The 26,402-nt window shown below is 40.1% G+C and overlaps 1 protein-coding gene across 2 annotated transcripts in view; it reads right to left on the bottom strand.

The window, feature by feature from the left end:
- Positions 1-26,402, bottom strand: part of LRBA (LPS responsive beige-like anchor protein) — a 641,245-nt gene that overhangs the window by 444,447 nt on the left and 170,396 nt on the right. For both annotated transcript variants that reach the window (XM_075860361.1, XM_075860360.1), the window contains exon 34: positions 5,633-5,697. In XM_075860361.1, the coding sequence (XP_075716476.1) occupies positions 5,633-5,697 (65 nt within the window). The remainder of the gene's footprint in view (positions 1-5,632; positions 5,698-26,402) is intronic.

The raw sequence follows: 26,402 nt of genomic DNA, 5'->3' as shown, positions 1-26,402 counted from the left end.
CCCATTTTTTTCTATATGTGGCCCACTTACCTGGCCGAGTTTGAGACCCCTGGCGTAGACTGTATTTCAAGGATTTTGGGGGCGAAGGGGCTTACCTCTCTATTTTATAGATGTCTATTGGAGGTCACCCATAAAGCACAGACTCTATCCTTTAACCCGTTAGTGAACGCCCCATATTGTTTTTATGGCGGCCGCTAACGGGCTTTATTCCGATGCAATAGCCTTTTCACGGCACTGCATCGGAATAAATAAACAGAGCAGGGAGCCGTTAAATCTCCCTGCTCTCAGCTGCCAGAGGTAGCTGAGGGCTGGGGACATCCCTGCTCGAACAGGTGAGATCGATATTAGTATCGATCTCACCCGTTTAACCCCTCAGATGCGGCGCTCAATAGCGAGCGCCGCATCGGAGTTGTTTTGGAGAGAGGATAAGATCGCCGAGTGTCTGTGTCTCCGATGGCAGCCGGGGGCCTAATAAAGGCCCACAGGTCTGCTTGTACTAAATGCCTGCTAGGTCATGCCTCTGGCATGACCTAGCAGATGCCTGTCCGTTTACACAGACAGGCATAATACACTGCAATACAGAAGTATTGCAGTGTATTATAAATGCGATCGGATAATTGCATAGTGAAGTCCCCTAGTGGGACTAGTAAAAAAAAAAAAAGTGAAAAAAAACACAAACCCACTTTTCTTCTTTACAAACTGCTTTATTATTCAAAAACAAAATAAAAGTTTAAAAAAAATGCGGTTTTCTTTGAATCAAGCCTTAAAAAAAAAAATGTGATAAAAAGTGATCAAAAAGTCGCATCTACTCCAAAATGGTGCCGATAAAAACTACAAGTCGTCCTGCAAAAAAAAAAAGGCCTCATACAATTGCATCAGAGAAAAAATAAAAAAAGTTGTGGCTCTTCAAATATGGAGACACAAAAACAAAATTTTGAAAAAAAGTGTTTTCACTGTGTAAAAGTAGTAAAACATACAAAAACTATACAAATTTGGTATCGTTGCAATCGCAACAACCCACTGAATAAAGTTTTTGTTTTATTTATAACACACGGTAAAACGGTGAACATTTAGGACGCAAAAAAGTGTGGCGAAAATGCCGTTTTTTTTCTATTGCCACCCAAAAAAGTTAATAAAACTTAAATTAATTCTATGTACCCCAAAATGGTGCTATTAAAAATTAAATGTCCCGCAAAAAACAAGACCTTATACAGCTATGTCGACGCAAAAATAAGAAATATAGCACTTTGAATGAGACTATGGAAAAATGTAAAAAATGGCTTGGTCATTAAGGGGTAAAGAAAAGATGGGAGAAAGATGTGGGACCTATAGAGGAAGAGGTTTGGCAAGAGGTCGTGGAACAGGTCCCTAAGACTTCATTGAGTGAATTGTAAAGACTATTACAGCTATATCTTTTACACAGGGTCTACAGAACACCATTACTTTTACATAAAATGGGATATAAGCATGACTGTGTTATAGATGTGGGGAAGACGGAGCCAACTTACTCCATGTAATGTGGAGTTGTACTAGACTTCTGGGGTTCTGGAGAGACACGGTTGATTTTATTAACATGATTTATGGCTGTCATATTGATCTAAATCCTGTGATATGTATATTGGGCTACACTGCCTGTAATGGAATATCAGCGACTGGCGGTGATGCTCCTTTTGTACCAGGCTAGAAACTTGATTGCTACCCACTGGAAAGATGCTGATCCACCTAGACACTATGAATTAGTACGGGTTAACACAATGTTAAGAATGGAAAAATATGTATGTGGGAAAAGGGACACCCAAAACAAATTTGAAGCCCTATGGTATCCTTGGCTAGACACTCCGGGTTTGGCTCCAACCGTACTCCTGGTAGATAGACCGTTACCGTTGTTGGCCATGCTGCTTGGGGGGCTGCGGGAGCTGCTAGTCGCTGATTCTTTTTTTCCTTGTACAAACCTGACCTTCTACATCTGGACTGCGTCCTGGATTCATGTTATACTTGTTTGATATGTATGTGATATATGTGTGCCATCTATCTATAATCTGTATGATCTGTGGAAATGAAGGGACTCGTTGTTGCAACTCTGTCCTCAAGGAGCCCTATGGAGATTTTTTCGAAGCGGTACAGTACAAGATGGAAACTCTGAGCTGCTGTGCAGCTTCTCATGAGCGGCGAGACCGGGTAGAGGGATGGGATTTATGTAAAGGTTTCATTGTTCGAAAATTTAAAATATTCAATAAAATTATTTTGATGGAAAAAAAAAAAAAAGAAATAAAGGTGGGATGCAAATGTGTCATGTCTTAAGGTGGCCATAGACAGACGTAGGTCGGCCGAACCTGCCGATTTCGAGTGGGACCGGCAGAACATCTAATGCATATGGCGGTGTCCTGACTCTATCCCAACAAATGTCAGTGGAGAGAAGGGTCGAGCATGTTCATCGTTTGCAAGGAAATAAGCTGCGGCCAGAGGTGTCTTGCAGCGGTTTTACTCCTTTTTCCTATTGAGAACACAAGCGTACATGCTCAGACGAGTATGCATGTGTATGGCGGATTTAGGAGGAATAGCGGTCAGCCTAATGAATGTATGGCCAACTTTAGGGGTCAAGAGCCTCTTTTTTTGCCTCATTGTTATTAAAGGGGTTGTCCACTTTGATCGTTTTATCATTGGGGCAACCAAAAAAAGATGGATTGTTCAGTGTGTCCCGCAGGTGTGGCCCCTTGAGATCAGCTATAATATGTGTGGGAGTCCAGCAGTAACTGTTCAATTTCTCTGTAGCGATACCACAGGAGGACTGAAGTAGGATGAAACATTTTACATTGAATTAATGGGAGATGCCTGTAAAGCATGGACAAGATATATCCTATTTGTAGGCGCTCCCTGCTCTGGCTAACCGATGAGGGCGCCAAAAAAAAGCATCTCTATTAAATCAGTATTTTCTTAATAGGGTATTTTATAAAAGGGTTTTGTCAAATTGACAACTTTGATTTGATTGTATTGATCATTTTGTAAGAATTTATTCCCCTGATTGTAAGACCGATTGAGATCACACGTCGCAGATTTGTAGCAAATTTTGTTGCGCCTTTTGCATGGATCTCACCCGTTGCTCTGCAAAGGGTCAAATCCACATTGATAAAACACAATATGTGAACTTAATTTCATAACTTTTGGTAAAGTTCTTAACAAATACTAGACTACCTGTTCTAAAGGTGGACTGGTCATCAACACTTCGATCAGAATACAATAAAAACCTGCCTAAAAGTGGGATTTTTTTTTAAGATCTCTTGCTCAGTAAGACTCAAAATCGGAGTGCTGTTATGCTGGCAACATGTGGTATTCCCCATATTGACCGTTTAAACTGCAATACCTTAGGAAGCTCTATCATAGAATTTATTGATTTTTACAATTCCGCTCCAAATTGAGTCATACTGTTAAAGTGTAACTTCAGTTACACCTTGTTGTTACCTGAATTAAAAAAATGCTGCCGGGAGAGTGGACAGTGCGGTACTGAATGTAGGTAACCGTATGAATAAGAGGAGTTTTGCAGTGGAGGCTCCTGGCTTTATACAGTTGGCCTCGATTACAGAACCTCCTTCTCTCCCAGCTGCATCTCACTGTGGCTTAAAGAAAATCTATCAGTTCTGAGAAAAATACAAAAAGTGATAGCATAAGTTATCAGAATTTCTACATATATCATTAGCAAAACCGATTTCCCTCAGTATTAAAGTACACCGTTTTTACTTTAATTTCAGCAGTGAAGTCCAAATCTAATGAGATTCTCTTTTCTCTGGAAGCTATTAATTGCGCGATGGGGGGGGGGGGGTGCCTGATTCTATACTGCATCTGAATGGCAAAGTGGTGCCTTGTAAATCAGATCTAAGCAGGATAAGAAGTGAGAGAATCAATTTGCCTGTTTTACAGATTAGCTAGTCCATAGAATGCAAGTATGAATTTTCTTTTTTTTCATACATTCACCAAAAACAAATCTCAAACATGGTAAATTTGTTCTCCAGTGCATCATAATGGGTGACAAATCAGTGCAACGGATATTGGAAAACATAAAAGTAAAGGATTAATAAGCTAGAGGAGAAAGCAGCGGACTATAAAGGGTAAATCTAAGGCGCACGCACGCACGCACGCACACTGAGGAGAAAGCTGTGACAAGATTTACTACTGTTGCTTCTTCTTCTGCTAGCCCCCTCCTCCATAATACACAGAAGAATCATCTTACATTGCTGCTAATTTAAAGAGGCTCTGTCACCAGATTCTCAAATCCCTATCTCCTATTGCATGTGATCGGCGCTGCAATGTAGATAACAGTAACGTTTGTTTTTTTTTTTAATAACGTTCATTTTTGGCCAAGTTATGAGCTATTTTATATATATGCAAATGAGGTTTGAAATGGACAACTGGGCGTTTTTTTTTCGTTATGTCCAACTGGGCGTGTATTGTTTTTAACTGGGCGTGTTTACGTGTATGACGCTGACCAATCAGTGACCAGTCAGCATCATACACTCCTCTCCATTCATTTACACAGCAGCGATGTGCAGCCACATAAACAGAGATTAACGCTAATCAAGTGTCCTGATAATGAATACAGATGATCAACCAGCCTGGACATGACGTGTATTCAGAATCCTGACACTTCTGAATCTTTTGTGTGACATTTCCAGCAAGTGAAACGAAACCTTGTTTACCAACGTAATCTCGCGAGATTTAGTTTCCCTTGCTAGAAATCTCAAAGAAAAGAGTCAGAAGTGTCAGGATTCTGAATATACATGACGTCCAGGCTGGATGATCATGTGTATTCATTATCAGGACACTTGATTAACGTTAATCTCTGTTTATGTGGCTGAACATCGCTGCTGTATAAATAAATGTAGAGGAGTGTATGATGCTGACTGGTCACTGATTGGTCAGCGTCATACACCTAAACACGCCCAGTTAAAAACACAATACACGCCCAGTTGGACATAACGAATAAAATACGCCCAGTTGTCCATTTCAAACCTCATTTGAATACATATAAAAAAGCTCATAACTTGGCCAAAAATGAACGTTTTAAAAAAAAACAAAAAAAACACGTTACTGTTATCTACATTGCAGCGCCGATCACATGCAATAGGAGATAGGGATTTGAGAATCTGGTGACAGAGCCTCTTTAACATCATCCAGCATGTAGTAAGATAACGCACACATCTCCCTGTACACATGCTACACTCAGTCTCCCCCTCACAGTGCACTCTATAAAATTAGAAGCAGGAAATTAGACACAATAGTCAGAATCCTGCCAGGCTGACCGTTTTCTGGTGCCGAATATAGGTGAAGTTGTCTCCCTTTAAATTTCCTAATTCTATATATTTGAGAAAGGAGATCGAAATACAAAACTATTACTTCATGAGTTTTTAAAGGTTTGACTTTAAAATGTCAAGTAGCAGTGCCAAACGCTGTGTAACCGAAGTTACACTTTATTCATTGCACATTGATGTGGTCAGAGGGCGCTTCAATCTAATGAGACAATTACACAAGAAAGAACTTGACAACAATGAATCCAAAGAGCGAATGTGTCACATAAACACTGCCAATACACACAAATTGCCTTGAAAATCTGTTACTAGTGGGTATAAAATCACATTACCTTCCTTCATTAACCAACTCAATGAAAGCAAGTCCAGCATTCTTCTGAATAGAGTTCTGCCACTCCTGCAAAAGAAAAAGAAAAAACATAAAACAGAGGAAAATACTTGTCAAACCAATTGCATTTTTCTATTCATCAATGAAAAAGGCTGAAGAGCAAATGGTCGTATTTTGTGTTTCTCATATTATACATTTGAGATGCCTTTTTGTAAATTTTTAACTAAATATACTTCATATAATCTGGTTCCAAGTACTTTTGTACAATGTAAAAGGTAGATTTATCTTTTACTTCGGATAATACTGCTGCACAATCACCACACTGCAGAAAATGTGGTAAACAAAATGACAAAAAATCGACTTAAAGGAATTTAACTAAAGGGATTTAGCAGTATATTACCACAGCGGCAAAACCGCAATCCCATGGAAATTTGTATTGCTTTGCCCATTTGTAATTGGCATCGTGCACATGTATATGATAATTATTTGCTCACTTAGCTTCTAGTGATCACATTCGGAGTCTCATAGACTTACATAGAGAAACTGGCTTCCGGTCCACACTTAAGACACTGTGTGAATTGGCGAGTCAAATTAGATATCATGTGACCACACCGGGGAGCCAAACGGAGCCTGCTTTTTGAAAACTAGATGCTCGGTGAGAAAAATCACATACATGTACAATAAACCCATTACAAATGGCAAAGCAATAACAATTCTCATGCGAGTGCTTCTTTAAGAACCCAGAGACTTGACAACTAGAAGGTAACGCCTAAATCAGCTGGGTTCACAAGCGCCATTTGAACTGTAGTTGTCAGCTTTTTTTTTTGTTTTGAAACGATAGGAAAATATATCTATGTAATTATTATTCAAAAAAATAAGTGGGACAAAATCAAACAAAGACATCACAAAGAAAAGGGACTTGAAATGCAGCCTTTGAAATTACCCTTACAAAAACTGTTGGTAAAATGTCCAATCGTTATTAACTGAACATAATGACAAAAGGACCGTTTATCAAAAGTTTCTGAAGAGTTAAAATTCAAAAGGTGACAACCAATATGACTGCACTTCCTGTTGCAAAACTGACCACCTCAACACAAACAAAACAATTTAATAAAATGTAACAATCAAACTTTTGCTGCTGCTTCAATTTCTGATGTACTAATAAATGGCTAATTTTAAATGTTGGAAGTCTCTTATAATAATAAAAAAAAACAACAGAGGACTGTATTATGATTTTTTTGTGTGTAATTAAGGCAATAAAATTGCATTTTTCCATGGAGTAAATAAACAATGCTTGAATGTCACATTTAGTCATTTTAATATTACTCTATAAAAAGAGAAAAGTTGCTTAAGTTTCCTGAAATGCAAAAACAGCCCTGCCATGCAGCAAATGGGGAGAAAAATTAAAATAAAACCACTAGTGAGTTTCATTGCAATAGCTTATTCCAATGCACCGGGAACGTCACACAATTGAATTTGAGCAATAAAATGTTTGCCATGTAGCCCCAGCCCCCATTTAACCCCTCCAGGACTGAGCCTGTTTTGGCCTTCAGGACCAGCCCCATTTTTGCAAATCTGACATGTGTCACTTTATGTGGTAATAACTCCAGAATGCTTTTACCTATCCAAGCGATTCTGAGATTGTTTTCTCGTGACATGTTGTACTTTATGATACTGAAAAAATGTGGCCGTTAAATTCAATATTTATTTCTAAAAAAAAAAAAACAACAAAATTTAGAGAAAATTTGCAAAAAATCTGCATTTTCTAAATTTTTATGCATCTGCTTGTAAAACAGATAGTAATACCACACAAAATAGTTACTAGTTAACATCCCCGATATGTCTACTTTATGTTTGCATCATTCTTTGAACGTTCTTTTATTTTTCTAGGACGTTACAAGGCTTAGAACTTTAGATGCAATTTCTCACATTTTCAAGAAAATTTCAAAAGGCTATTTTTTCAGGGACCAGTCAGTTCTGAAGTGTCTTTGAGGGCCTTATATATTAGAAAGTCTCCATAAATAACCCCGTTTTAAAAACTGCACCAATCATAGTATTCAAAACAGCATTCAGAAATTATTTTAACCCTTTAGGCGTTTCACAGGAAATAAAGCAAAGCAGGGGTGAAATTTACAAATTTCCTTTTTTTTTTACGAATTTCATTTGTAATACAGTTCTTTCTGTAACACAGAAGGTTTTACCAGAGAAACGCAACTCAATATTTATTGCCCAGATTCTGCAGTTTTTAGGAATATCCCACATGTGGCCCTAGTGTGGTAATGGACTGAAACACCGGCCTCAGAAGCAAAGGAGCAGCTGGTGGATTTTGGGGCCACTATTTTATTAGAATATATTTTAGGCACCATGTTAGGTATGAAGAGATCTTGTGGTGCCAAAACAGTGGAAACACCCCCAAAAGTGACCCCATTTTGGAAACTATACCCCTCAAGGAATTTTTCTAGAGGTATAGTTAGCATTTTGAGCCGACAGGTTTTTTTGCTAAATTTATTGGAACTCGTCTGTGAAAAAACATACAATTTTTAGTTTTTACAAGGAATAAAGGAGAAAAAGCACCCCAGCATTTGTAAAGCAATGTCTCCCGATTGTGGCAATACCCCAGATGTGGTAATAAACGGCTGTTTGGACCCACAGCAGGGCTCAGACGGGAACTAGCGCCATTTGGATTTGAGCGCAGATTTTGCTGGAATGCTTTTCGGTGCCATGTCGTGTTTGCAAAGCCCTGGAAGGACCAGAACAGTGGAAACCACCCCAAATATGACCTTATTTTGGAAACTACACCCCTCAAGGAATTTATCAAGGGGTATAGTTAGCATTTTGTCCCCAAGCGGTTTTTGCAGAATTTATGGCAATTATGCAGTGAAATTGAAAATCTACATTTTTTCTAATAAAATGTAGTTTTAGCTCAAATGTTTACTTCTTTTTTTTTTTACAATAGATAAAGGAGAAAAACCACCCCAACATTTGTAAAGCAAACTCTTCTGAGCACAGCAATACCCCATATGTGGTAATAAACTGCTGTTTGGACACACGGCGGAGCTTAGAAAGGATGGAGCACCATTTGACTTTGAGCTCAAGTTTTGCTGGAATGGTTTGCGGCCCCATGTCACATTTGCAAAGCGACTGAGGGGCCAAAATAGTGCAAACCGCGCAAAAGTGACCCCATTTGGGAAACTACACCCCTAGTGGGATTTATTTAGCGGTATAGTGAGCATTTTGACCCCACTGTTTTTTTGCTGAATTATTGGAATTATGCAGTGAAAATTAAAATCTACATTCTTTCCACTAAAATGTTGAATTTTTTTATCATTTTCACAAGGAATAAAGGAGATAAAGCGCCCCAACAATTGTAAATCAATTTCTCCCGAGTACGGCAATACCCCATACGTGGTCATAAACTGCTGCTTGGACACACGGCAGGGTTCAGAATGGCAGGAGTGCTACTTGGCATGTAGATTTTGGTTGATTGTTTTTTGGGCGCCATGTCGCATTTGCAGAGCCCCTGAGGCAAACGTACAGTAGAAAGCCCTGAAAAGTGACTATTTTGGAAACTATACTCCGCAGGGTAATCTAGGGGTGTAGTGAGCATTTTGAGCCCACAGATGTTTTATAGATTGTATTAGATTGAGGCAGTGAAAATGAAAAATATTTTTTTTTTCCCAAAAAATATGTCGTTTTAAACCCAATTTTTTCCCACAATAGGAGAAAAAAACAGCACATAATTTGTTACCTAGTTTCTCCAGAGTACGGCAATACCCCACGTGTGGCCCTAAACTGCTGTTTCGGCACATGGCAGAGCTCAAAATGGAAGGAGCACCATTTAGCTTTTAGAGCGCAGATTTTGCTGGACTGGTGTACGGGCGCCATGTCGCATTTGCAGAGCTCCCTTAGGTACCAGAGTGTAAAACCCTGAGAAGTGACCCCATTTTGTAAACTACACCCCTCAAGGCATTTATCATTTGCCTGGACATATGACAGGGCTTAGGAGTGAAAGGCGCATTTGAGGCCTATTTTGACGATTTTCGCAGCATTAGCCTACAATGGCAGGGCTCTGGGGTGAAATAGTAAAACAAACCTCCAAGTAGTGACCCCCATTTTGGAAACCGCACCCCTGAAGGCATTTTATTAGGGGTGTAGTGAGCATTTTGACCACACAGGTTTTTTTTTTCTATTAGAAATGAATGCTCAGTGGATGGTGCAATGTGAAAATTGCAAATTTCAACAGGTATATGCCATTTTAGTGCACAATATGTTGTACCCAGTTCGTGCCACTGAAGACAAATACCTCAAACTGTTAAGCAGGTTCTCCCGGGGTTGGGTGATGCCATATACGTGGACATAAACTGCTGTTTGGGCACGCTGTAGGGCTCAGAAGGGAGGGAGAGCCATTTGGCTTTTGGAGTGCAGATTTTGCTTAGTGGTAGTTTTGTTTGGGGTTTTGCTGGTATTTCAGTTTAGACCGTGGGGGCATATGTCATCTGTGTGGGGTACATCAGGACATAATAAGAGGGTATAATAACGGGGTAAATTAATAATATTTTATAGATCTGTGGCCAATGTCGCATTGATAAATGGTGCCAGATGTTATCCACTTTTGGACACACTGCACATTTTGCGTTGCTATATTCGGAGCGCCAGAACTTTTTTCTTTTTCTCCACCGAAGCTGTGTGAGGGCTTATTTGTTGCGTTGCAATCTGTAGTTTTCATTGGTACCATTTTGGGGTACATGCGATTTTTTTTATTACTTTTTATTTCATTTTTTTTTTTGGCAAGCAAGGTGACCAAAAACCAGCAATACTGATGGTTTTTACGGCGTTCGCCATAAGCTATGAATGATAATTTTACTTTATTCTGCGGGTCGGTACGATTACGGCGATACCATACGTATATAGTTTTACGCTTTGCAGGGTCTGCACAATAAAATCACTTTTGTTTCAAATAATTTATTTTTTGTGTTGCCATATTCTGAAAGCCGGCAAAAAAAACTGTGGGAGGGCTTGTTTTTTGTGGGACGGGCTGCAGTTTTTAATGGTATAATTTTGGGGTACATGCAACTTTTTGATCCCTTTTTATATTCTGTTTTGCGAGGGGTAGTGACTAACAAACAGCGATTCTGGAATAGTTTTTTATAAAAAAATGTTTTACAGTGTTCACCGTGCAGGTACAATAGCATGATATTTTTATAGTTCGGGTCGTTACGGATGCGGGGATACCACATGTGTACTTTTTAAATGTTTTTCCCTATAATAAAAGGCTTATTATAGGAAGAAAAGCTGTTATAGTATTTTTTTTTTAACATGACTTTTTTTTTTCTTTTTTAAAACATTTTTATTAACTTGTTTTAACTTTTTTTTTCTCCCACTAGGGAACTTGAAGGCATGAAGCCCTGATCGCTAGTTTCTTACTGCCCAAGTGGGCGTGTTTTTACTTTAGACCAAGTGGGCATTGTACATAGGAGTGTGTGACGCTGACCAATCAGCGTCATGCACGTCTCTCCATTCATTTAGTCAGCGCATAGTGACACTGCGTTGTTCACTATGTGCTGTCTTATACTGACATATTAACGTTACTGAAATGTTTAGACCGTGATTAGACATTACTTCCAACCAGGACGGGATGTCTATTCACAATCCCGACACTTCGTTAACGTTTGTTTTGTACTTACAGCAGAGCAAAGCGTAATCTCGCTGTAAGATCTCATACGCTTGATCTGCTGTAAGTACCAAACAAACGTTAACGAATTGCGGGGTTTGTGAATTGACATCCCGTCCTGGCTAGAAGGGATGTCTAGTCATTGTCTAAACACTTCAGTAACGTTAATTTGTCAGTATAAGACAGCACATAGTGAACGCAGTGTCACTATGCGCTGACTAAATGAATGGAGAGAAGTGCATGACGCTGATTGGTCAGCGTCACACACTCCTCTGTACAACGCCCCTTGGTTTAAAGTAAAAACACGCCCACTTGGGCATTAAGAAACTAATTAGCATAAAGCTAAAATTGCTCCTAACGTGGTAAAAATATTGTTTTTCGAAATAAAAAGCACTGCTGTCACCTACATTATAGCGGCCATCTCCTTATGTAGGAGATAGGGCACTTATAATGTGGTGACAGAGTCTCTTTAATAACACATCCTGGACATGGCCATACGGTACATCGGGGTGTGGTATAAGATGTCCGTGCTCCAGTAGGTCCTAATGGACGGCTTTTTCGGAAGCCCCATGTTCAAGTGAAGTCCCCAGAACTTGCCCAACTCTGCTACAGGGGTCCACCTGTGTTATTGGGCATAAAATGATGTGGGGTTCTTTGTAATATACTGTTGGGCATATAAATTTGTCTGGGAGACCATAAGCTCTATATAGTCATCAGTGAAGAAGTGACTTCAAAAAGTCCATTTCACTGAGCCCTGCCGTATTAAATTTGATCCCCGGGCTGCCCTTGTACTCGGGGATTTGGGGCTCATAAATGTCTGGTGTGGGGGTCAAAATGGGGTCACTTCTCTTGGGGGTTTCAACTGTAGTGGTGGTCCTGGGGCGTCTCCTAGGGGGTTCATCTTCATGAGAAGGTTGATAAATAAAACAGAGTCTCACCATCCGACGAGTCTGTGTCGGAGGCAAGAAATGAATATGCCTCTTCAGCAGTAAATGTCCGTTGGGACAGGTTTGTTTGCTTCCCTAACTAGGAGCAATAGGCTGCTACTTAAACTAGCCAAAACAAAATTGAGTTTTTATAGAACGAGTGGGCTTCCGAGACTTAACCTAACTACGGCGACTATTCCCTGACACTAAACCTAACTAAATTATTCCGAGCTTCACTGACGCTAAGCCTTACTACGGTGATGGACCCCTAATGCTAGATCTAACTGACATATTCCTAACGCTAAATTCCCTGACACTATACCTAACTACGCTTTTTGACGGTTCCCTGACACTAACCCCAATACTAAAAAAGTAGAAAAAAAGTAGTTTTTTTTTTACTTTTTTCTGACTTTGCTATTCTATCCTTTTCTCACAACCGCACTGAACGCCTCGATATCTCCAACAGAGCCGTTCAGTGCGGTTGCAGCAGGATGTGATGTCAGGGAGACGAAGTTTAGATAACGATCGCCGCTATTGGACAGTTAGTCACTGACTGACCAATAGCGGGGATTGAGGAGGCAGGACCATCGCGACAGGTCCCGACGTATTGAGCTGTGATAGCCTGCTGTCCGAAACAGCAGGTGTCACAGCTCGTGAACGCGCCGGCAGAAAATGGTGTTGCATTTTCCCCGCGAACTATGCGTTTCAGAAAGACGGAATAGTACGTCACTATGCGCGAAAAGGTTAATGTATATTGCTACCATTATCTCCCCATCTTTATTAAAAAAATACCATCCTATACATTTATGACATACCATATCCACAGTACATGCCATAAAACGTCCAATATATGCAGGTCCCAGCTCTGGGACCCAAAACTAATAGAAAACGGGGGTCATGCGCTGATCAGCAGTTTCCGTAATTCCCATAGAACATAACGGGGAGAGCCATGAACATGCGTGGCCACATCACCACATAGCGCCCAGGCAGTACGGGGGTCGGGTGAACCCTATTCTCTATATAGGTGCGGGTCCCAGAGCGGGGACCAACATCTATCAGAGATTTATAGCATATCTATATGGATATACTGTCTGAGATGGGAAGAACCTTTTAAAAGGAAAAGCAACACTTATCACATATACGGATTAAAATAAATCTGTACTGGAAAACAAAACAAGAAAAACAGGGAAACATAAATGAAAAAGGTTTAAGGAATATGTAACGGTCACGGTTTTTCATGAGCATTTCAATATTCCATCAAGCACCAAATACCTTCTGGAAGAATCACATATCAATGTAATATACAAAGCGTGTAATAGCCTTGGTTATCTACGTCCCAGAGGCACAGGGCAGAAACACAATAAAAGCCTCAGTCATACCATTAATGTAACCATGTAACTGTAAAGTACATTTCAACACTTAAGAAAGGAAGAACAGCAGATCGGATTCAGCTATGTCAATATTCTACATTGTGAATAATTGACAAACATTTCCTGCAGTACCTTATCCTGGGGTTCTACCTTAAAGGTCCTCCAGGAACACTAATTTGGGACCAGAAACCGCAGAGCAGATGTACAACAATGTCCAGTCCTGAATGTATAACACATAAAATGTTCCCTTTATAATATAGTAAATGGTTGTCTCTACAGCACACAATATATTCTACACAAGGTTGTTTTACGAATAGAAAATTAAAAGGCAGACCATTATCAGTATCTCAATATAAACTTTAAAGGCCCTTTTACACCGGCCAATTATTGGGCAAACGACCATTCACAGAATGCTCGTTCCCTGATAAATGCGGTGTGTAAACAGGGCAACGATCAGCCGATGAACAAGCAAAAGCTCGTTCATCGGCTGATAGTTTCTGCATTTAAAACGATGCAATTATCGTTGTTGGCAGCACATCTCCCTGTGTAAACAGAGAAACGCGCTGCCGACATGATAAAAATGTATGGGGACGAGTGATCGTAGTAACGAGCGCTCGTCCGCATACTAGCTCCTTGTGAAAAGGAGCAAACGAGCACCGATCAATCAGCTGCCTCGTTGATCAGCGCTCATTTACACGACCATGTATCTTGTACTGAAATGTGAATCTGTCAGATCAGTGGAACTGACTGCTTTGGTGACAACGGGCCCTACACCTGTTATCCATCACATCTAAGTTCATATATATTTAAAAAAAAAAAAAAAAAAAAGTCTTAAAAAGATATACATATCTTTTAAGTCACGCCCCTTTTTGGAAGAGTGATGGACGCAGTATGAAAATGGGAAAAAAGTGTCAACACCTTAATGAGAGAAACCAAGTTGACTGTACACCAATGATCAAAGTTCAAATTAATGTGTCTTTACATTGCACTTTAGACCGCTTAAAAATTTTTTTATCTAGAAAGTCAAGTTTGAAAAAGTTGCCACACACACACACACACACACACACACACACACACACACACACACACACACACACACACACACACACACACTCTGTTACACTCAAAGAGCTTGCTCTGTGACGAGCCATGACAAGCCATGAACATTGACTTCCATGGCAGCTGGCTCGTTCGTATAGTGAACGAAATCCCATATAAACCCTCTAAGATCTGAATTGTTCTAGATAGACGGAGTCTGAGTGATTCACAAATACCACAGCTGATGAACATGCTACTGCAAGCATATTACGACGTAGTAGCGGTTCGCATTGTATTTAACGATCTTTCTACAAGTAACCAAAAACAGTGGCATATAAAAAAAGCTAATATTCCTTAGTAGTAGCCCAAGGTACTGTAAACACATTAAAACCTTGTTCTTTACGCAATATTGATTGCTTTCTTTGCTGCACGACGGACCATTGTTACTTGACTTGCAAATTGAATGTTTATATCCGAAAATAATTCACCTTTTTGTCATACATTCAAAATGAAATGCAAACCCTTGTAATTGAGAAATTCTGAAGTAAAAGCTATTGAATAGAGGAAATAGCACCTAAAATAATGCCAGTTACATAATGATCAGAAAAAGCATAATATTATTGACATAGTTAGGAAAACTTTAGGCAAAGCTATGACATTTACACAAGATTCAAATTAATTTATTCTAATTTTAGCCAAGTGTTAAAAGGGTTGTCTTTTGGAGACCACCCCTTTGCACATGTCCTACTTGGCTATTATCACATTACATTGGGCATGCGGATTAATTGTTCATGTCATATTTTCTACCTAATTTTCAATATCAAGCACTTTGTCCAGAATGTTACATTTCTTTGCCAAACAATATTAAATTTACCATACAAAACACACATAAAAGAAGGTCAAAATGAGCCCTTCATCAGAGAGGACGGGCGAGCGGTGTTATGGTAATATACAAGTACTTAAAACAAAACTATTAAGAACATTTCAACAGTGTTTGCCTTCAATGTCAGCGCTCTCTCAGCACCACTCCAGGGAAGCTTTGGTGAACAAAGCAATATAACGCAAACAACCATACTTACCAGACATTATCTCAGCTGCTCTGTCAAATACAAGCTGTTTTTACCCCCCTTCTCTATCTAACATCTTAACACCTCTAGAGGGTAATTTAATCTGCTCCAAAGTGGCAGATCACACTGCAACCAGAGGGTGATATCCATTTAAATCAATGGAAGTACTCAGCCAAAACATAATAGGATCAGCAGTTTGAGAACCCATTAGATTGTCCTTTCAGTCCACAGTAAAAGGACAAGGGATATCCATGTACTGCCTCCCTCTATAAGTGTCTTACATTTTTATACATTAAATAATTATGTTTAACATTTGCTTTCAAGGTTATCCTTAATAAATGTTTCATTTTAAAAAAAAAAATTAAAAAAAAATCACTCTAAAATGTAAAAGGATTTGCAGGATTACATGGTCTAATAAGAAATCAAAGTGGATACCCGAACCAAACAGGTTAATAAAGTAAACTTACTAAAAAATGTAGAGCCGTTCAGCCGATCCCATGGCCTTTGTATGTAAGCAATGCTGCCAAGTCCAGATATGCTCCCCCCAGCTAGGCACGAGGAAGGATCTTTAAAAATGTAACTTTAGGCCTCCTTCACACACTTTTACTGGCAATTTAACCCCTTCCCCCTGCTTACATTCTGGGCCCTAATGACCAAGCAATTTTTATAGTTTTTCCATCGTCACATTTGAAGAGCTACAACTTTTTTATTTTCACGTTGACATGGCTGTAGGAGGACTTGTTTTTTGCGGGATGAGTTGTATTTTTCAATGGCACCGTTTTGGGTAACTTTTTTTTTGGGGGGATATAAAATAAAACAGCAATTTTGCCATTGTCCTATGCGTTTTACATTTACGCCGATTACTGTGCGGCGTAAATAACATGCTACCTTTATTCTATGGGTCGGTACGATTACGACGATACCAAATATGTATAGTTTTATTATGTTTTACTGCTTTTGCAGAATAAAAACACTTTTGAACTAAAATAATTAAATTTTGCATCGCTGCTTTCCAAGAGCCATAACGGTTTTATTCTTCTGTCAATGTCGCCATATGAGGGCTTGTTTTTTGCGGGACTTCATTGCTACCATTTTGGGGTAGATGGGTCTTACTAAACTATTATTTTTTGGGGGAAAAAAAATAGCAATTTTGCAGTTTTTTAAATTTTTTTTTTTTTACGGGGTTCACCTTGTGGTTTAAATAATATGATGACTTTATTTTTTTGGGGCCATTACGATTGCGGGGATACCATATATGTGTAGTTTTTATTTTATTTGTACTAAATAAAACAATTTTTTTATGGCAAAAAAATGGTTTCATTTTTTTTAATGTGCACCTTATTATTTTTTCAGTCTTACTAGTAGACTTCACTGTGCGATCTTAAGATCACTGCTATAATGCTTTGGTATACTTCGTATACCAGAGCATTATTGCCTGTCAGTAAAGAACGGACAGGCAGCTATTAGGACATGCCTCTGGTACTTCCTAATAGGCATATAGCCAAGGCAGACCTGGGGGCCTTTGCTAGGCCCACGGCTGCCATGGCACTCCCTCTGTAAAAGACTCAAACGCAGTGGTCGCTAATGACTGCGGCATTTGAAGGGTTAAACGTCGGCGATCGAATTAAACTTTGATCGCTGCCGTTGGAGCAGGAGCCCGGCTGACATCAGACAGCCGAGTCCCGGCTGGTGCAGGACGTTGATTAGGCCGCCGTGAAAAGGCGGCGGCCTAGAATAAAGCGGTTAAACTGCATAAAATATAATGCTTCCAAAAACGTCAGCGTTATTAAAATGTAACCTGTGTTTCTTTTGGCGTTTTGCATATTGTAATTTTCTTTTTCTGCCGTTTTTTGAAGATCTATAAAGAAGACTAAGGGGAAAAATGCATGAAAACACCACAAAACAGCTTACCCAGGAGCATGCTGTGTTTGGCAAAAAAAAAAAAAAAAACACTAACCACAAAATTCCTACAAAAAACCGCCACAAACCAAAAGACTAACTCCTTCACGCACCATGATATAAGTGCACGTCATGGTGCAGTGGGAGAAGTATGCAGCAGTCTCACGCGCCGAGCACGCGCCGAGCACGCTCCATACGCTGCGGGTGTCAGCTGTGTATTACAGCTGACACCCAGCACTAACTGCCAGGAACAGCGATCGCGATGTTCCAGGCTGTTTAACCTAAATCGCAGCATCTGAGGCGATATAAAGAGGGGGCGGGCCAACTCCAACAGCTCATCAACTCCCCCCACGACGCGATCGTGGGGTGCCGATGGTTGTCATGGCAGCCCAGGGGCCTAATTAAGGTCCCCAGGTCCCCTTCACTCTGCCTCTGTTGAGCTCTGCCTGTGGCAGGGCTTAACATAAATCTGTAAAAATGACAATCCACTGTAGCCTGTCAAAATTACTTTACACTGCAATACATTAGTATTGCAGTGTATTGTACCAGCGATCACTGGTTCAAGTCGCCTGGCGGGATTAATAAAATGTGTAAAAAAAGTTAGTTTTTAGTAGTGAAAAAAAATAAAATGAAAGGGGTTGTCCGGGAATAAATTTAAACTTAGTCATATTTAATAACATTTCTAATATAGTGTCTACTTACCTGTGCCAGCGTTCTCCTGTTCCGATCTGCCGTCACGTGACCGCACCCAGGGTAAATTTTTTATTTCCTGTGAGGTACCGTGTCTTTGCTCAGCCAGCACTTCTGACTGAGAAAGGCACGGCACGTCACGTCATCAAGTACATTTCCAGGCAGTGGGCTGGGCGGATATTTCATGAGCTCTTCAGAGCTCCGCCTCCTCTGGTCCCGCCGCCTGTAGATGTAGTTGGGACTATGTATAAGGGGGCCATGCGGCACTGCCTACAGGGGGGGGCCGTGCGGCACTATCTATAGAAGGTAGTGTGTGGCAGTATTTACAGAGGGCAGTGTGTGGCAGAAAATGTACAAATAAAATTGAAACGGATGCAAAACGGCCGAGAAAAACTGCAGCTTTTATCGGCCGACACTCGGACCCTGTTGTGTGTATAGAGCCTAAAGTTAGTGGATGGCGCGCCGTGTCTCTACACTGTCGGAAATGCTTGTAAACATAAAACCAAAATGCAGCGTTTTTGGGCGCGCAAAACGCACATGCTCGTGTGAGTCCGGCCTAAGGGTATGTTCACAGTGTTTTTTGCAGGCAGAAAATTCTGCCTAAAAATTCCGTCTGTGAAAAACGTGTTAAACGGGGTGCAAGCAGATCAGAATCTGCCTCAAAATTCCAGAGTTTTTTGCCCGCGGCCATTGAGCGCCGTGGGCAAAAACGCAGCGAAAAACGCTTTCTCAACCTCCCATGTCAATGGGAGGTCAAAGGAAGATAGGGCATGTTCGGCCGTTTTTTTTTTACACGTTTTGACGCAGAAACCGCATCGAAAAATGCGCCAAAAAGGTCAGAAAAACGCCTTCTATTGATTTAAATGGGAGGCGGAGGCGTTTTTTTCATGTCAGCGGTAAAAATAAGTTTGCGGGAAAAAGAAGCGACATGCCCCATATTCGGGAGTTTACATCTGATGTCCCATTGACATCAATGGGAGGCAGAGAAAGCGTTTTTTTCGCTGCGTTTTTGCCCACGGCGCTAAATGGGCGCGGACAAAAAATGCGTGCAGGCAGGTCAAAATCTGCCTCAAAATTCAAGACAGGATTTTGAGGCAGAATTTTCTGCCAGCAAAAAACTCAATGTGAACAGGGCCTAATACAGGATCTCTTGGAACAGATTCAGCAGCAGGTGAGGAAAATGTGCTGACTGGATTGTGTGTACCAAGATGTCTGACATGGTGGAGTGGGCAGACTTACATTTATCAGGCTGTGAAAGGGGTGGGGAGGGAGATAAGTGCATGTGCTTAGATCAGGGATAGATGGAGGCTCAAGAGAAAAGAGCTCCTGATTTTCAGACGTTTTTTGTGCCACTCGCGATTTTCGCAGGCCATTTTTGGAGATTTTTTTCAATAGAGTATGGAAAACTGCTCCAAAAACGTCCCAAGTGTCCTGCAATTTTTCGCGGCCGTTTTTTTACGCGGAAAACACCGCGAACAACGCTCCGTCGGAACAGAACGCCGTTTTCCCATTGAAATCAATGGGCAGATGTTTGGAGGCATTCTGCTTCCGATTTTTCAGTAGTTTTCGGCCCGAAAAACGGCAGAAAATAGGTCGTGTGAACATACCCTTAGTGTGTAAGAGTATGCAGGGAGGGAGCTGCCTGTAATTAGTAATTAGAGCAGGGAAGGACCTGTGAACAGAGTAGCGTGGCAGTATGCAAATTGCTGAGATGCTTTGGAGGAAGGGGGGGGATGCAACTGTCTCCTCAGATGCAGCAGGGGATCATGGGTATGGTGAGTTACAAGACAGGAAACAGACAGCAAGAGATGTAAACAAACAAAGAGCAGCAGTGACTATGGAGATCAAACAGAAACTGGTTAGAAGTTTAACCCCTTCCCGCACCTGGACGTAACTGTACGTCCAGGTGAGCAGTAACTTTGCGCACCTTGGCGTACAGTTACGTCCGCGCTTTAACAGTTAACCGCCGCGCGGCGCTACACCGCAGCGGCGGTTAACTGTGCAGGGTGTCAGCCCTGCTCTCCCCGTTGCCGATCAGCGGCCTGTCGCCGCTGAAATCGGCAATTAACCCCTTCGATGCGGTGGTCGATTGCGATCACCACATCGAAGAGGTTTACAGCGGATCGGCAGCCCCCCACATGTATTTGCGGGGGCTGGCGATCCTTATCACGGCAATCGGAGGTCAGATAATGACCTCCGGGTTGCCATGTACGGAAGCCTCGGAGGATCAGCCCCCGGCCGGTCCTCCGATGCTTCCTGTCAGTGTGACTGTCACGTCACAATGACAGTTAGAACACATTACACTACGTGTGTAGTGTAATGTATTCCAGCAGCGATCAGAGCTGCCAGTCTAAGTGTCCCCTAGTGGGACAAGTAAAAAAAGTAAAAAAAAGATAATAAAAATGTTTTTAAAAAGTGTAAAAATAAAAGTTAGAAGTGACATAAACAAAGAATGCTTTTTTTCCTATAATAAGTCTTTTATTATAGGAAAAAAATTAACACGTTAAAAAAAGTACACATATTTGGTATCGCCGCGTTCGTAACGACCCCAACTATAAAACTGTAATATTATTTTTCCCGCACGGTGAACACCGCAAAAAAAATAAACAAAAAACAGTGCCCGAATCACAATTTTTTGGTTACCAACCCTCCCAAAATATACAATAAAAAGTGATCAAAAAGTCGCACGTACGCCAAAATGGTACCAATACAAACTACATCCCGTCCCGCAAAAAACAAGCCCTTACATCGCTTTTTTGACTGAAAAATAAAAACGTTATGGCTCTCAGAATAGGGTGACACAAAAATGTATTTATTTTATAAATAAGTGATTTTATTGCACAAACGCTGCAAAACATAACAAAATTATATACATCTGGTATCGCTGTAATCGTATCGACCCGCAGAATAAAGTATAATGGTCATTTATAGCCCAGGGTGAAGGCCATAAAAAAACGAATAAAAAACATTGTCAGAATTGATGGTTTTTGGTCACCTTGCTTGCCAAAAAATGGAATAAAACGTGATCAAAAAAATTTCTGGTACCCCAAAATGGTACCAATGAAAACTACAGATTGTCCCGCAAAGAATAAACCCTCACACAGCTCCGGTGGAGAAAAAATAAAACCGTTCTGGCTCTCAGAATATGGCGATGCAAAATGTGCGGAGTGTTCCAAAAGCAGATAAGATTGGGCGCCATTTACCAGTGCGACACCGGCCACACATCTGCGGATTATTATTTATTTACTGCATTATTATACCCTCTTATTATACCCTGATGTACCCCGCACAGATAACATGTACCCTGATGTACCCCGCACAGATAACATGTACCCTGATGTACCCCGCACAGATTACATATGCCCCCACATTACAAACTGAAACACCAGTAAAACCCCAAACAGAACAACTACCAAGCTACATCTGCGCCCCAAAAGCCAAATGACGCTCCCTCCCTTCTGAGCCCTGCAGCGTGCCCAAACACCAGTTTACGTCAACAGATATGGCATCGCCATACCCGGGAGAACCCGGTTAATATTTTATGAGGTATTTGTCTTCAGTGGCACAAACTGGGCATAACATATAGTGCACTAAAGTGGCATATGAGTGGAAAATTGTAATTTTCACTCCGTACCATGCGCTGCGAATTAACCCCTTCGCGCACCACAACATAGCATGTCTTAGTGTGGGGGGTGATGTATGGAGCGTCTCACGTGAAAAATAAAGAATTTAAAACGGCAAAATCGCTGTTTTTTTGGTCACCTTCGCTCTAGCTAAAAATGTAATAAAAAGTGCTCAAACAGTTGTATGTACCAAAAAATGGTACCAATAAAAACGACCGCTCGTCCCTCAATAAATAAGCCCTCATACCGCTCTATTGACTGAAAAATAAAAAAGTTGTGGCTCTTCGAACGCGGGGAGCAAAAAACTAAAAAGGAAAAGAAAAAAATGGATCAGTCCAGAAAGGGTTAATTACTTTCTAATGAAAAACCATTTATGACCACACGTGGGGTATTGCCGTACTCGGGAGAAATTGCTTTACAAATGTTGGGCAGCTTTTACCCCCTTTATCCTTTGTAAAATTTAAAAAAATGCAACATTTTAGTGGAAGAAATGTTGATATTCATTTTCATGGCCCAATTCTAATAAATCCTGCAAAAGACTTGTGGGGTCTAAATGCCCACTATACCCCTAGATAGATTCTTTAAGTGGTGTAATTTCCACTTTTGGTGGGTTTCCACTGTTTTGGCCTCTCAGGGGCTTTGCAAATGCGACATGGCACCCAAAAACCATTTCAGCTAAATTTGAGCTCCCAAAGCCAAATAGCGCTCCTTCCCTTCTAAGCCCCGCTGTGGGTCCAAACAGCACTTTATTACCACATATGGCGTATTTACGTAATCGGGAGAAATGGTTTTACAAATGTTGGGGTGCTTTTTCGCCTTTATTCCTTGTAAAAATTAAAAATGACTACCTTTTTTCAGAAAAAAAGTCGATTTTTACCTTTACAGAATAATTCCAATGAATTCAGCAAAACAACCGTGTGGTCAAAATGCTAACTTTACCCCTAGAAAAATTCCTTGATGAGTGTAGTTTCCAAAATGGGGTCACTTTCCGGGGGATTCCACTATTTTGTTCCCTCCAGTGCAATTCAAACGCGACATGGCACTGAAAACTATACCAGCAAAATCAGAATTTCAAAATCCAAATGGTGCTCCTTCCCTTCTGAGTCCTGCTGTGGGTCCAAACAGCAGTTTATTACCACATATGGGGTATTGCTATAATCAGGAGAAATTGCTTTACATATGTTGGGGTGTTTTTTCTCTTTTATTCCTTGAAAAAATTACAAATTTCTACGTTTTTTCAGAAAAAAAGTAGATTTTCACCTTCACAAACTAATTCAAATAAATTTAGCAAAAAAAACTGTGGGTTCAAAATGCTAATTATACCCCTAGATAAATTCCCTGAGGGGTGTAGTTTCCAAAATGAGGTCACTTTTGGGGGTCTTTATTGTTTTGGCCCCACAAGACCTCTTCAAACCTGACATGGTACCTAAAATATATGCTAGAAAAAAGGAGGCCCCAAAATCCACTAGGTGCTCCTTTGCTTCTGAGGCCGGTGTTTCAGTCCATGACCGCACTAGGGCCACATGTGGGGTATTTCTAAAAACTGCAGAATCTGGGCAATAAATAATAAGTTAAATTTCTCGGGTAAAACCTCCTGTGGTATAGAAATTTTTAGCAAATGAATTTTGTAAAAAAAAAATGAAATTTGTAACTTTCACCTCTACTTTGCTTTAATTCCTGTGAAACGCCTAAAGGGTTAATACACTTTCTGAATGCTGTTTTGAATACTTTGAGGGGTCCAGTTTTCAAAATGGGGTGATTTATGGGGACTTTCTAATATATAAGGTCCTCAAAGCCACTTCAGAACTGAACTGGTCCTTGTAAAAATCACCTTTTGAAATTTTCTTGAAAATATGAGAAATCGCTGCTAAAGTTCTAAGTCTTGTAACGTCCTAGAAAAATAAAACAATGTTCAAAAAACGATGCAAACATAAAGTAGACATATGGGTGATGTTAACTAGTGACTATTTTGTGTGGTATTACTATCTGTTTCACAAGCAGATACATTTAAATTGAGAAAAATGCTAATTTTTGCAAATTTTCTCCAAATCTTGGTGTTTTTTACAAATAAATATTGAATTTATCAACCAAATTTTTTCACTAACATAAAGTACAATATGTCACGAGAAAACAATCTCAGAATCGCTTGGATAGGTAAAAGCATTCCGGAGTTATTACCACATAAAGTGACACATGTCAGATTTGAAAAATCGGCTTCGTCCTGAAGGCCAAAACAGGCTCAGTCCTGAAGGGGTTAAGGGGTTAAAGTTAAAGTCTAATCATGGCACTTTAACCCCTTAGATGCCACAGTCAATAGAGTCTCCCTTTAGAGTTTTGCAATGCCTCTTCCTCCGCAATTTGGCGATGGCAGCAGTAGGAGGAGAGAAAGGTTGGAGTAGCTAGCAGCCCTGCCATCTGAGAACACAATAGCACAGAACACCTCCTCTCAGAGAGGGGAGTATGGCTGGCTTCAGCACTGTGCGCCCCTGTGTCGTCTCCTCAGCCTCCCATGTCTCATTGAAAATGGATCCGACATATCAGTCATACTTCTTTTATAAACCCAATGTGAAATGAGCCCTATACTTCTATTTTTTGGATCCCATTCAGGATTTGGCTTTAAAAAAAATTAAAAAAATGCAAAAAAGGCACACAAAATCGGCACTGTGTAAACAAAAGCAATTTGAGGAAAAATGCATAGCCAGATGCAGATCCAGTGTTGTTACAGCAGCAGGGATTGAGTTCAGAATATAGAATGCATGGCAGAAATCAAATGTTGAATTGGGATTTCTGCTGCGGATTTGAAGTTCCAACTATTGCGGATACACATTAGCACCATTTAGTCCACGTCAAATCTGAGGAGTCCGCATCCCATGCATGTGAACAGGGTTTTTGCAATCCCATTCACATGGTACGGAAAATTGCCACAAGGATTTTTGTCTCCAGCACAGAAAAAACTCAAATGTGCAAATAAGAATGCTTCCTATTTCCTCAAAATCTGAATCAAATAGCCTAGTATTAGCCCCATTAATGGCAGATCTGCTACAACCCACAGAAATACACTGCAGATTTTTTTATGTGGATATGTGATTGGGGCCATAAGATTTACAATTTTTACACATTATTTAATGCATTCTCTTGTGTTTTACCTGAATAGGCAACCACGCCGTAAAAAAAATATATAAAATAAATAAATAAATATATATATATATATATATATATATATATATATATATATATATATATATATAAAAATAAATAAAACACTGTTTTGCCTTTATAAACACGCAAAGGACAACAAACCAGAACCCACAGAGCTCCAATCAAGCTCATATTTGTTTTGTTTTTACCATGTTTTGTTTACTACCATATTTTATATAGCTTGCATATAAGCAAAAAAAAAAAAAAACGGCTTCACATTTTGCTATTTTTTAGGGCATGATGCCATTTTTTTTTTTTTTTAAGATGTAATATGCACAATGGATAATGCATGTTTTTACTTTTCCTTGTTGACTTGCAGAAAAAGGATGCGGATTAACGCAAAACCAAATGCCAGACTAGTACATTCTGATATGCAATGCCAGTTTCAGTTCAATTTTCACATGATAGGCCAACACAGTGAGGCTGGGACAAAGAAATGGATCATGTATCTTAGGCTGGGTTCACACGACCTATTTTCAGACGTAAAACGAGGCGTATTCTGCCTCGTTTTACGCCTGAAAATAGGGCTGCAATACGTCGGCAAACATCTGACCATTCATTTGAATGGGTTTGCCGACGTACTGTGCAGACGACCTGTCATTTAAGTGTCGTCGTTTGACAGCTGTCAAACGACGACGCGTAAAAATACAGCCTCGTCAAAAGAAGTGCAGGACACTTCTTTGGACGTTTTTGGAGTGGTTTTCTCATAGACTCCAATGAAAACCACTCCAAAAACGGACGTAAAAAACGCCGCGAAAACGCAGCGAAAAACGCGAGTTGCTCAAAAAACGTCTGAAAAGCAGGGGCTGTTTTTCCTTGAAAACAGCTCTGTATTTTCAGACGTTTTTGGTCACTACGTGTGCACATACCCTGAGTAAGGTTTTTGGTGTTTCTTTTTTTTTTTTTTAATTCATTAGTGATTTTGGGTCTTCCAGATTATTTTTTTTCCCCATAGGCAAATTTTTATTTAATAAAACATGCACAAAACCAGAGTATCTATGATTCCCTATGAATTTGCAGTATACAGATGGAGGGTAAATATTAGAATGTTTTATACCAATTTTTTTTACCTATAGCCACCTCTCACATATAGGGAGATTTACATAACTAATGCATTTTTCTGACAGGTTTCAGGTGGCAAATTACTCCCCTCAAATAGTTAAAACCTTATTGTTCATAATCAAGATTCTCAATAACATTTACAAGTCCTTCTCAATGAATTAGAATATCATCAAAAAGTTCATTTATTTCAGTAATTCAATTCAACAAGTGAAACGCATATCTTATATAGA

The sequence above is a fragment of the Rhinoderma darwinii genome, chromosome 1 (assembly GCF_050947455.1).
Source record: "Rhinoderma darwinii isolate aRhiDar2 chromosome 1, aRhiDar2.hap1, whole genome shotgun sequence".
NCBI classification, from domain to species: Eukaryota; Metazoa; Chordata; class Amphibia; order Anura; family Rhinodermatidae; genus Rhinoderma; species Rhinoderma darwinii.
The sequence above is the reverse complement of the archived record's forward strand: the minus strand, read 5'-3'. Positions and strand labels throughout refer to the sequence as shown.